General features: G+C 36.5%; 1 protein-coding gene across 1 annotated transcript in view; it reads left to right on the forward strand.

The window, feature by feature from the left end:
* The first annotated feature begins 508 nt into the window (after window positions 1–508).
* The window catches only part of LOC136853937 (uncharacterized), a 40,587-nt gene continuing 27,011 nt past the window's right edge, over window positions 509–14,084 (forward strand). Inside the window, exon 1 of the mRNA XM_067129834.1 lies at window positions 509–705. Coding sequence (XP_066985935.1) covers window positions 509–705 — 197 coding nt within the window. The remainder of the gene's footprint in view (window positions 706–14,084) is intronic.

Here is a 14,084-nt window from a genome sequence, read left to right on the forward strand (position 1 = left end):
GGAGTGGACGAAGGCTGAACTCCACAGCATAGACCAGAAAACTTGGAAACACGTGACAATGCACAAAGCACTACACCCAAGAGCAAATACAGACAGACTATACATAACACGAAAGGAAGGAGGGAGAGGGCTACTAAGCATAGAGGACTGCGTCAACATCGAGAGCAGAGCAGTGGGGCAATATAAAAAAAAAACCAGTGAAGGCGAGCGGCTAAGAAGTGCAGGGGAAGAAGGACTGATAAAAGTAGACGAAGACCCAGAAATATACAGAGACAGGAGAATGAAAAACAGAACAGAGGAATGGCACAGCAAACCAATGCACGGACAGTGCATGAGGCCGACTAAAGAACTGGCCAACGATGAAACATGGTAATGGTTACAGAGGGGAGAACTCAAGAAGGAAACAGAAGGAATGCTAACAGGGGCACAAGATCAGGCCCTAAGAACAAAATGTGTCCAAAGAACAATAGATGGAAATAACATCTCACCCATATGCAGGACGTGCAATATGAAAGAGACCATAAACCACATAGCAAGCGAATGTTTGGCGCTTGCACAGAACCGTACAAAAAGGCATGATTCAGTAGCAAAAGCCCTCCACTGGAGCCTGTGCAAGAAACACCAGCTAGCTTGCAGTAATAAGTGGTACGAACACCAACCTGAGGAAGTGATGGAAAACGATCAGGGATTACAGTATCAGAACAGGTAGGGTGACACGCGCCAATAGACCAGACTTGACGCTGATTGACAAAATCAAGAAGAAAGTATCACTCACTGAAGTCGCAATACAATGGGACACCAGAGTAGATGAGAAAGAACGAGAAAAAATGGATAAGTATCAAGACCTGAAAATAGAAATAAGAAGGATACTGGATATGCCAGTGGAAATTGTACCCATAATCATAGGAACACTGGGCACGAGCCCAAGATCCCTGAAAAGGAACCGGGAAAAACTAGAAGCCGAAGTAGCTCCAGAACTCATGCAGAAGAGTGTGCTGTCAGAAACAGCGCACATAGTGAAAAAAGTGATGGACTTCTAAGGAGGCGCCCCGCTGTAAAAACCACCAATCCAATAGGATGACTGTGATAGAAAAAAAAAAAAAAGAATAATAACGTCAGAGGTAATAAACTAAGATAACAATAAAACTTTCTATGTCCTTAGATAACTTGATACACCAGCTACACGTTGATGATAAGAAGATAGTAAGAAGAAGGTCTCCTCACTAATAATAATAATAATAATAATAATAATAATAATTTCAGGCCCCGCTAATAATAATAATAATAATAATAATAATAATAATAATAATAATAATAATAATTTCAGCTCTCCCTTTCACAGACGAATCTGTGCATCAAAGTCCCCACCAAGAAAAGTAAAACAATTTGAAGATTTGCCAAGTTTCTCTTTCAGGAGTTGGAGAGATGTTGTTCATAAGCCCGAAAGTACTCTCCTTATTCAGCTCCGTGTAAGAATCCCCAAAGTTTTCGAATATGATTAAACAGAATTATGACGTCATCGAGCTTATACAAGACGTCTTTACAAAAGAGGAGAAGAGAGTTTAGTAAGTTTTTTTTTCGCTCATTAGGTTCCTGCCGTTTTAGTCTGCGTGTAGCGTTTGTCTAGTGTACTGTAGAAGTTGCGGTTCTTTGGACATTCTGTCTGACGTGAATTAGGTGACGTGGGATAGAATAAAGCCAGTTACTAGGCCTTGCGAGAAAGAGGAAAATGGCAGGTGAATGAATGGAGGAAATTAGATATGGAGGAGGGGAAATGAGCAAATGAGCGAGACCCACTTGGTCTTTTTTCTAGTGAGTATTACAGTTTTTTTTTTGCGTGCTGTGGAAGATAAGGACGTAATATGATACGTCTTAATCATAATTATACTAATTAATTCACACTCATGCACAAACACTCATATACGTGTATAATATATACTGTATATATGTGTGTATGTAAATATGTGTATGCACGTATACACACACACATATATATACATATATATATGCAAAGTGCATATGACATACATAATATGAGATGGCTAAAAAGAATGCACATTATGCCAATTAATTAATTTGTAAATTGAAAGGAGTTCAGGGAAAACTGTGACGCAGGATCCCCTAAGATCATTGACTAGTGACGCCCGGTTATGTAATTTATCAAAGTGGGAAGAACGGTTAAATAACTAACGCAAGATTATTTAAAGCAAAAGTAAACGCTTTAAATAGCTCTTCAGTAATCTTGAGTTTTTGGACCTGAAAAGTTGCCTTGCAAACTTGAACTTTCAGTTTAATAAATTACGATAATGAAATATCAGGCTGTACCTCCTGAAATCTCCTGCAATAAGAGTTCTACAGTTAGAACTCTTATTACAGAAACAAAAAGCTCAAGTATTCTGAAGCCACGAACAGTCAGAGATCGCACTTATGACACTTAAACAACCGTCTGAAGTAACAGAATAACAAAACTTAACTACTAAGCTTCAACAAACACCCTCTACTTCGAGAAGTCATATAACGCAGGGCATAACTTCAAAACTATATCAACTGCCATTACATCCTAAAAATTACAAAGTAAAGAGCTTTACATTACTGCTATGAAACATCCCAAGCATTCTGAAGTCACGCAGAAATAGAGTTCCAGTTATGACACTGAAGCAATATCCTGTATGTGGTCACGTGGAGAGAAACTGTTCCTGAATGTAACGAAGGGAACAGCAGCCCCTACGCCTGAAATTACACAGAAAAGTAGCACTTCTGTTTACAGCTCTGAAACAACAGCCAACGTTTTCAGAAGTCCTTCATATTATTATTATTATTATTATTATTATTATTATTATTATTATCATTATTATTATTATTATTATTATTCAGAAGATGAAACCTATTCATATGGAACAAGCCCACCAAAGGGGCCACTGACTCGAAATTCAAGCTTCCAAAGAATGTGGTGTTCATTAGGAAGCAGCAAGGCTTAAAGGGAAATACAGAAAGAAGAGATACAGCTTATTAAAACAGGAAAAAAATGAATAAATTAACAAAGAGATAGAAATGTATTAAAATGCAAGGAGAATAGTATTAGGGTAGTAATGTATCGCACCTTCGCTTGAACTTCTGAAGTTCCAGTTGCACGACATCCTCATTAGGGAGGCTGTTCCACAGTCCAACGGTGTGGGGAGTAAAGGACCTCTGGAACTGGGAAGTTCGACAGCGAGGCACATTTACTGCATATCGGTGCTGCATAGAGAACGCTTTCAAGCAACACGCTTTAAAAGTAAAAATGTGCATCTTTATTTGACAGCTTAGCATCAGCGCAAACGACATACCCAAAATCAGCAAGTTATGACTATTTTGAGCAACAAATCTCATGAAATTCAAAGTTCAGGATTCAGTACTGTCCGCTCTGAAGCTGATGTTTCGAAATGTCACTGTCACGGACAATCGTATGCAGACTTGTTCCCGTGGCTGGTTAGCTGGTATAGTGGTTAGTGCCGTGGCATGCCACTCATATGTCGCGGGTTTGCATCTCCCCCGGGGCGATGAAAAATCACTGGCTCTGTATCCTGATCAGTTACTGCTGCAATGTGGGTTCTGCGGTGGGAGGTTGAAACCAACACTCTTTGGAAGCTCGAATTTCAAGTCAATGGTCCCCTAGGGTGTGGTTGTTCCACGTGACAAGAATTTCGTCCCAAATCATTAAAGGGTTAATCTTTTAAGAACCTTTCAAAGCAATTTCATACCATGCTGAGATACCAAAAGGCTTTTGAATCTGTTGATTTACTAGGAATGAAATAGAACACTGAAGGGAAACTTCCGGTATCATGAAAGTCAATCCTGAGCCTGAAATAATTTTTGTAGCAAAATATATTAAAACCTGTCACTGAGTCAGTAAAACTGAAACACGTGTTGCTCAGACGGATTTCGGTGTTTTTTTTTTCTTCTTCTGAGAAACAGACTGTGGTAGCCTTAAGCCTTCCTAATCTAGGATACGTTGACCCATGTGTGCGTGTATGAGAGAGAGAGAGAGAGAGAGAGAGAGAGAGAGAGAGAGAGAGAGAGAGAGAGAACACGGAAACTGAATGTATTTTTTTGAAGGTCATATTGGAACAATGCCCCACGGCCGATATTTTATAAAAGGCCGAGATTGGAAGGAGGGATTACCACAGATTCGAGATCTGCAAAGCGAATCCTTAAGGACTTTCCATTCGAGCCTATAAAAGGATTCTGATCCAGGCCTTAGCGTTATAAAAAGCACAAATATCTCTATCGAAATTCAGAGCTCTTTCGTTTATACAGATGAACAACATTTGGCAATGTGTTTCTTTTTTTGTGCATGTGTGAGTGAGGACGTCACACACACACACACACACACACACACACACACACACACACATATATATATATATATATATATATATATATATATATATATATATATATATATATATATATATATATATATATACATAATTGTGTGTGTGTAAACGTAATAGTTTAGAAAAAGTATGGTAATATTCAGACCTAAAGAAAGAAGACACTTTTTTTAATAGAGGAAAAGAAACTGTACTAAAAATTTAAAAAATTCACCTGCTACGATTAAAGTCATAGTATTTTATAGTATGCAAATCCAGAACGAAGGAAAAAGGTGGAGTTTATGAAGAAAATTAACTAAGGACACTTCAACGGACGTTGTCCACACGAAAGTAACGAAAAAAAAAAAAAAAAAAAAAAAAAAACAATCCTCTATCGATCAAAATTAACACATTAATAATGTTTACTCGAATAGATAAAGAAGGACTCAAAAAAAGAAAAAACCACAAAACGGGTACCAAGATTAAAAGACCTACGAACACGCTTAAATGTTCTTTTTTTTTTTTTTTATAAACACACATCTATCTTTCTTATTATATCTTTCTTGAGCCGTGATAATAATTTGTTTATTAAACAAAATTGTTTATTTCCATGTCTTTATATTTTATATTTCTAAATGTAATTGTATCTTCTCTCTTTCTCTAGGTCTTAAAAAAGAAAAAAAGTCTAGCGAAATGTGTCATTAATGTAATCAAATTGCTTTATGTTTGTGTTTGTATATCATCCTCGACAGACAGACGACAGCAGTCAATTTTTTGAATGAAAATTCACGATAAAATAAAAAAAAAACTTAAAAATCCTTCTATACTCATTCTTATAAAATGCGCTTCCGACAAAAGGTCACAATGGAGGAATAGGTGAAAATAAAATAAAAAATTTCTTCGGCGCAATCTAGTTTTCTGTACAGCCGCTACAGCGTATAATCAAGGCCACCGAAAACGGATCTATCTTTTGGTGGTCTCAGTATAATGCTGTATGAGCCGCGGTCCATGAAACTTTAACCACGGCCCGGTGGTGGCCTATACTATATCGTTGCCAGAAGCTCGATTACGGCTAAATTTAACCTTAAATAAAATAAAAACTACTGAGGCTAGAGGGCTGCAATTAGGTATGTTTGATGATTGGAGGGTGGATGATCAACATACCAATTTGCAGCCCTCTAGCCTCTGTAGTTTTTAAGATCTGAGGGCGGACAGAGAAAAGTGAGGACGGGCAGACAAAGCCGGCACAATAGTTAACTTTTACAGAAAACTAAAAATCTTGGTGATATATACCCTCATTGATCAGTTAATTACGAGCAAAAATCCGGAGATCGATCCTAGATTTGGGGAGTGGGTGGGATAGGGGGCGATTACACTTATTTTCAGCACAAGCAGTCAATTATGAACTTGGCAGTTAGTCAACTGTAAAGTGCGTTACAGCAAAAACCGAAAGGGTGAGGGGCTAGCAACGTCACCCCCACGATGACTTGCTGAGAATCTTCTAGTAACTAGTTCATATCCTCTGGAGTCACCCTGTATAAGGAAAAAGGTGTAGTCTAAAGTGTGTATACACATCTAAATGTAATGTAAATATATATATATATATATATATATATATATATATTATATTATGCATGTATAACTGAATCACGTGTGTGAATATATAAATATAGATAAAATTATGCATGTACGTATCTACTGTAGATATATATATATATATATATATATATATATATATATATATATATATATATATATATATATATATATATATATATATATATATATATATATATATATATATATATATATATATATATATATATATATGCATATATATTTCACACACACACTTAACTGCGTAAGGAGAAATCTTGGCCTTCAGTAGCCCGTCTGGACTTAACACCCACACACACACTTTTTTTTTTTTTTTCCCCCCGTCAACCTAACCTGGCAGGTGGCAGAGAGAATCAACAGCCAAAAAGCCGAAGTTTAACCCCAGGGGCTTCTTCCCTCTCGCCAGCCACCACCTGGATTATGGCGTGCACGCTCTGACCAACAGATGGCGAACATGGGGGCGGTTGGCAGTTAGCTAAAATAGGGCATTTTGTTATCCTGCTTCCAAAGCTTTGCTAAGGGTGTAGTATGGGTTCAAGAGGTTATATCGAGCCTGGTTTTTGGGGTTTAAGATGAATTTTGTTCTCATTTTTGGAAATGTTATAACGGATATTTGTTCTCAGTTTAAACGATAACTGGTGTAGTGTTAAGAATCGAATAGAGAGAGAGAGAGAGAGAGAGAGAGAGAGAGAGAGAGAGAGAGAGAGAGAGAGAGAGTTATAATGAATAGTTTCTGAAAACCAAACTCAAGTGGAGTAATAAAACAAAAGCGAAGGCACAAAAGTTGCTGAAAGAAGAGAGAGAGAGAGAGAGAGAGAGAGAGAGAGAGAGAGAGAGAGAGAGAGAGAGAGAGAGAGAGATTATAATGCAGTGTCTGAAAACCAAACTGCAGTAGAATAATAATACAAAAAGCGGAGGCAAAATCGTAGCTGAGAGAGAGAGAGAGAGAGAGAGAGAGAGAGAGAGAGAGAGAGAGAGAGAGAGAGAGAGAGAGAGAACTGTAATATATATATATATATATATATATATATATATATATATATATATATATATATATATATATATATATGTATATATATATATATATATATATATATATATATATATATATATATATATATATATATATATATATATATTCTGAAAGCTAAGCTCAAGCAGAGTAATAAAAGAAAAAGCGGAGGCACAAAAGTTGCTATGAGAGAGAGAGAGAGAGAGAGAGAGAGATTAAAATATATATTTTCTGATATCCAAACTCAAGTAAAAGAAAAAACAAACACGAAATGCAAGGGCGCAAAAGTAGCTAATGCTGATACCATTTTATTTTCTCTTTATAGCGTCACACCGTAAGCTAAATTAACCCTGTGATACAATGTAATAGTGTGAGGCAGCAAGAGAATAAAGAGGGTAAGTATGTATCTTTAAACCTCTCTCTCTCTCTCTCTCTCTCAATAACTTTCGTGCCTTAACTTTTTGTTTTATTACTCCACTTGAGTTTGGTTTTCAAAAGCTATGCTTTATAATTTCCCCCCCCCTCTCTCTCTCTCTCTCTCTCTCTCTCTCTCTCTTTTGCCTCTCTTTGTTTATTCTCAGCTTTGGTTTTCAGACAATTTTAATTTCTTCTCTCTCTCTCTCAACTTTTGCCTTAGCTTTTGTTTTATTATTCTACTGCAGTTTGGTTTTCAGACACTGTGCATTATAATCTCTCTCTCTCTCTCTCTCTCTCTCTCTTATTATTCTCTCTCTCTCTCTCTCTCTCTCTCAGCAACTTTTGTGCCTTAGCTTTTGTTTTATTATTACTCCACTTGAGTTTGGTTTTCAGAAACTATTCATTATAATCTCTCCCTCTCTCTCTCTCTCTCTCTCTCTCTCTCACACAACCAAACCCTCCATTTTCCCTTCCTCCCACCCTCTCCCTCTCCCTCATCCTGTTCTTCAGTTCCTCCTCATCCTCCATCATACCTTCCCCTACTCCTCCTTCTCTCTCCCCCTTTTCCTTCTCCTCCTATCTCCTTCCTCCCCCAACCCCTCCTATTCTTCCGCTGCAAACCCTTCTTTAGCGGATAATAAGAATAATGACAACCCGATACTGAACAACGAAAGTCATTTACCAGATTTCTTTTACACAAAGTGAAACATTAAATCACAGGAAGTGTATTTGGCAAAGAGATGTGTTGGTGGGGGAGTGTTTAGGGTGGGGGGGAGTAGTGGGGGGAGGGGAGAGTGGTGTGAGGGATTCGGGAACCGGTTCTTGATTTCAGTAACAAGTGCTGTGTATTTTAAACAATTTCCTGTACGAACAGACATTTACATTTTAATTACAGACAGAATATAGCTGTTGAGAATACATGAGCTCTGCGACTTTCATTATGACACTGGGATAGCGTTTGCTATCTGCTCATTTTTGTATATGTATAATATGTAAGTTTTCAACACTATATTTCTTCGTTGATGCATGTTCTAATTTCTAGGTGAGAGTCATTTTAATTCGCGTGACCAGATGTTAAATATATTAATATTCTTATCACGCTGCTCTCCAAATACATTTTCTGGTCTATATAGCAATTAAAAGACTGTTATCTTCCTACTCGTTTGTTATTATTACAAACTGGCCTAATAAAAACTACAGTCGCTCTCAGATTTTACCAAACACGCACCTAAATTGTCCCTAAATATTCACTTCCAACGTAACTAAATATGCGCTGGCAGCAAAAAAAAAAAAAAAATAATAAATAAAAAAAACTCTCCCACGCCAGCAGAAACGCCTTCAATGCAGCGAGAGATACTGACGCGCCGATACCGAATTGACGCCCACACGGCCACTAAAACACGCCCACACCTGTCATCGAATAAAGTTAAAAGGGTCTCGGCGGAGGGCTAAAGTTCCCGAAACTTTTGTCTTTGGGTTTCTCTCTCCCACTCACTTCGGTTCCCAGAAATAAAAATGTCTGTAATAAAGAATTCAGGATGAAGGGAATTTTCCGTGCAACTGGTAGCACTGCAGTAAAAAAGAATGCGTGAGGATGTATATAATTTTCTTCTTTTCATTCTTATTCTTCTTGTCCTTCTTCTTCTTTTTCTTCTTCTTCTTCTTCTTCTTCTTCTTCTTCTTCTTCTTCTTCTTCTTCTTCTTCTTCTTCTTATTATTATTATTATTATTATTATTATTATTAAAAGCGAGCGAACATTCGTACAGAACAATGCCAAAGGTCCATTAACTTGCAAAGTGAGTTTCTTCAGAATAGTAAGAGCAAATGTGAATAAATGAAATTGAGAGAAAAACAAAAGAAACAATAAAAATGGGGATAAATTGTTAAACAATTAAGAAAAAGCATGCATAACAACAATACAAGTCAGATAGTTGTCATAGCATTAGAGTTTCTTGCAGTTACATGCAATGACTTCAATAGCACAGACTGGAAGACCGTTCCACGGTTTAACAGTGGAAGAAATTTGCATTGAGAAAAAAAAAATATTGCGTTATTAGTGGGAGGCCCCAGGTTGGACTTTAGGTCAAGGACTGAACGCCGTGGGCATAAATCTCATCTGATAGTTAGTCGACTGAGGTGGGTTGCAGTCGGGAATGGAGAAGGGCATGGGGTTGGCAACTTCGTTTAATCCGGTAGACCTTAATCGATATAGAAAGCGCGTTGATGTTGAACCTGTACATTAGGTGAGTGCTTTAATTGGTTAACTCTTGAAAGAAATAAATGCATTGCCCATAATAAAAGAAATAGCACTTTTAAAAGATGTATGAACAGCAGGATATATATATATATATACATACATACATACATACATACATACATATATATAGATATATATATATATATATATATATATATATATATATATATATATATATATATATATATATATATATATGATGAATGATTATGCAACTAAATATTTACTATAATACCAATGGCTACGTGAACCCAACTTCATCAGGTCATGGTAAAATTGCACACACACACACACACACACTCTCTCTCTCTCTCTCTCAGTACGAGTAAAGACGAAAACCCTCCGGTCTGCCCGTGACGGGGCAACAAACGTCACGGGGCCGTTCCATCTTGACGCACAGTGCCCCGTAACCTCAAGCAAGCGGCTCAGCCCATTATTGAGCGGAAAATGATGCTCCGGCTTAGCGTTCAAAACTGGGTGTGGGCGGACTCGCAGATCATTCTTGATTACGACGTTGGTCCGCACGCAAACGACCACGCTTTGATGGGGAAATTCGGCATCGGAGAGGGCCATCGGGTGGGGTTGGTCGTGGCTAAACGAGTCGTGGAGGGAAGGGCGTCATTACTGGGTCACAACTTTGGGTGCGACGGTGAACGAGGGAAGGGACAGTGGAAGAACAGAATAAATATAAAATGTAAACTTAAACTTTTCAGATACGTTTTATGAAGTTGCTGTAAAATGTACGCCTTCTTTACAGATGAATTTGTAAATAGTATGTAAATAGTGTATCTTGTAGAATTGTAAAAGGATTATTGTAATACTATTATAAATAAAATAAAAAAAAAAAGTTGACTCTCAAGATGAGCTGATGAGTCAAAGAGGCTTTACTAAAAAAAATTTCAAAACTTTGACACTAAATAGTTCAATAAATTCATGGAATGAGTCCGCCCACAATCTGCTATCTCAGGAGCATTTAATTCCTTACTAATAGCCTACTTGAATTTTATACCACATTCTATACTGAACATATAATCAATAGCAACCAGATGATTAATCTTCTGTTTATAAATTCCTAAGGTACTCTGGACTGTTGCCATGCCAACGGCTTCAGAGTTATTGATCAGTGAAATTAATTACCGATCGATACTTTAATATAATCCGCATTTTTGAATAAGCGTTTCACATTGCTCTCAGAATTTTCTTATATTTCCAACCTTTATCATCGTCGGTGTGATTTTCATTAGACTTTGTTCTTCTTCTTCTTCTTCTTCTTGTTATTATTATTATTATTATTATTATTATTATTATTATTATTATTATATTATTATTATTATTATTACTGTACATTTATGAAATTGCAAAATTTAAGAAAACCTACAGGCATAGAGAAGATTGTATATAAGTATAAATACTATTATGTCTTCTTTGCCCCGGATATTGAAGAGAGAGAGAGAGAGAGAGAGAGAGAGAGAGAGAGAGAGAGAGAGAGAGAGAGAGAGAGAGAGAGAGAGAGATTTTCACCTAATGAATAATTGGGGATCAGAGAAGGTACAACGAGACGTACACACAAGACCTACATCAGGTAAAACCCAGTAGTAACAACAATAACATCAACATCAACCGCTAGGACAGTAAAAACATCAATAAATAAGGAGAGAAAGTTAGTGGAGAATATGACAAACACCCTTTTTCTGTCATATGTACGAGAAGCAGTTAAAGATTTTCAAGGAGGGATAATGTGATATTGTCAACAAAGTTACGAGGGACTGGGGTTGAGAGTTGATGTTAGGCAACAGAGTACAAGGATATACACAGAAAAGTCAACATGAATATTCTTTCAATTTTAGTTTTCTGTAAAAGAAAACTATTGTGCCGGCTTTATCTGTCAGTCCGCACTTTATTCTGTCCGCCCTCAGATCTCAAAAACTACTGAGGCTAGAGGGCTGCAAATTGGTATGTTGATCATCCATTCTCCAATCATCAAACATACCAAATTGCAGCCCTCTAGCCTCAGTAGTTTTTATTTTATTTAAGGTTAAAGTTATCCATAATTGTGCTTCCTCCAACGATGTAGGATAGGCCATCACCGAGCCGTGGTTAAACTTTCATGGACCATGGGTCATGCAGCATTATACCAAGACCACCGAAAGATAGATCTATTTTCGGTGGCCTTGATTATGCGCTGTACAGAAAAGCTCGATAGAGTTGAAGAAACTTTGGCGCATTTTTTACTTGTTTATTTTCGTTCTCTATTTTTCATTGTTTCAAGAGATTTCTAAAACCTTCATTATACTTCTTAACACTGCTTTTTCTAAGGAACCGCTAACAAAGATCAATAGTGGTTTTTAAGACAAGCGGCAGGAAATAAGAACATTTGTAAGGAATACCGAAGGGGTTTACATTATTATTTATTCCCAGTCTCTTTGCAACTAAATAATACATAAAATCGTTCCCTTGCTCATCTGTTCTAAGTCTTGAACGGCTCAGCCAATATAAATAAAATACCCTAAAATCTAAAATTAATTATGAAAAGCGGAAGATTTTTTAATAAATAATGGAAATAAAGATATAGGCTTTACTCTGACGAACACGGTATAATAATAATAATAATAATAATAATAATAATAATAATAATAATAATAATAATAATAATAATAATATTATTATTATTATTATTATTATTATTATTATTATTATTATTATTATTATTTTGTTGTATAGAGAATGACTAATAGATGGTAACCTTCCATTCAGATGCAATTCATATAATCATCATTATCATCATGATAACTTCCCGTCGTGAAAAAATGAATAAATTATTATTATTATTATTATTTTGTTGTATAGCGAATGAATAATAAATGGTACCTTTCCATTTAGATGCAAGTCATATAATCATCATTATCATCATGATCACTTCCTGTCGTGAAAAAACTGAATAAAATGAATTAATCTCTACATTCTACAAGTTAAGGCAAAAACCTTTCTCTTCAGTTGTGGGAATATATACCCTTTTCTGTCCTACTCAAACATTAATGAAAAAAAATATCAAGCTCCAAAAACTCACAGTGATGTAACGAATTAAAAGAGCACTCCATAATGACTTGCTAAATCACGACCTTTTTATGAGGAGCATAATTAAGGGTTAATGGAGCAAAGTATTTCCACGGGAGAAAAAAATATCTTATAATGATTAATTTTTTTTTTTTGAGAAATGAAGACAGCGTGGGTGTGAGGAAAGAAGGACTGGATGAAGCGAATGAAGGACAAGAGTGGAAAAGGAAGATCAGATGAGAGGAATGAGAGAGGAGAATAGTTGAGAGGAGGATCACATAAAAAAATGAGGGAGGAGAAGAATGGAAAGAAGGATCGGATAAGAGGAATGTAAAAGGAAGAGATTGGGGAGAAGGAACAGATAGGAATGAGAGAGGAGAATAGTGAGAAGAAGGATCAGATAAGAGGCATGAGAGAGGAAAAATGTGGTGAGAAGGATCAGATAAGAGGAATGAGGGAGGAGAAGAGTGGAAAGAAGGATCGGATAAGAGGAATGAGAGAGAAGAGTGGAGAAGGATCAGAAAAGAGGAATGAGAGAGGAAAAGTGTGTTGAGAATGATCAAATAAGAGGCATGAGAGAGGAAAAATGTGGTGAGAAGGATCAAATAAGTGGAATGAATAAGAGAGGAGAATAGTGAGAAGAAGGATCAGGTAAGAGGCATGAGAGAGGAGAAGAGAGGAAAGAAGGATCAAATAAGTGGAATGAAAGAGGAGAATAGTGGAGAGAAGGATCTGATAAGGGGAATGAAGGACAAGACTGGAAGAGAATGATCACATATGAGGAATAAGAGAGGAGAAGAGTGGAAAGAAGGATCAGATAAATGGAATGAGAGAGATGAAGAGTGGAAAGAAGGATCAGATAAGAGGAATGAGAGAGGAAAAAGTGGAAAGAAGGATCATCTAAGAGGAATGAGAGAGGAAAGGAGTAGATAGAAAACTATGTATAAATAGAGAAGAAAGGAAAAGGTAACGCAAAAATAGGAAAAACAACAATAATGTGGATCAGTAAGGACAAAATAACGAGAAGAAATGTAAGAATAGGAGGGAATAAAGAAATTTAGCGATCAGAGCAACAATAATTAGAGGAAGAACCAGGAGGGAAAGAGTATAATATCCCTAAGAAAGATAAATAATAAGGGATGAAGGAAGTGGAAACAGTCAAGAAGGGAAGAAAAAAATACAGCAAATGAAGGAAGAAGAAGAAGAAGAAAAAAGAATGTTAAAGAGGAAAAGTGGGTTAGAAGAAATTAGTAGTTGAAGAGAAACAATAGTGAGGAAAGGAGGTAAGAAAGAAGGTGGAGAAGTTGCATCGTCAAGACAAGTAGTAAAGGGAAAAAGGAGTCAAAAGAGGATGAGGGGGAAGAGGAAGAGGAG

The sequence above is a fragment of the Macrobrachium rosenbergii genome, chromosome 28 (assembly GCF_040412425.1).
Source record: "Macrobrachium rosenbergii isolate ZJJX-2024 chromosome 28, ASM4041242v1, whole genome shotgun sequence".
NCBI lineage: Eukaryota > Metazoa > Arthropoda > Malacostraca > Decapoda > Palaemonidae > Macrobrachium > Macrobrachium rosenbergii.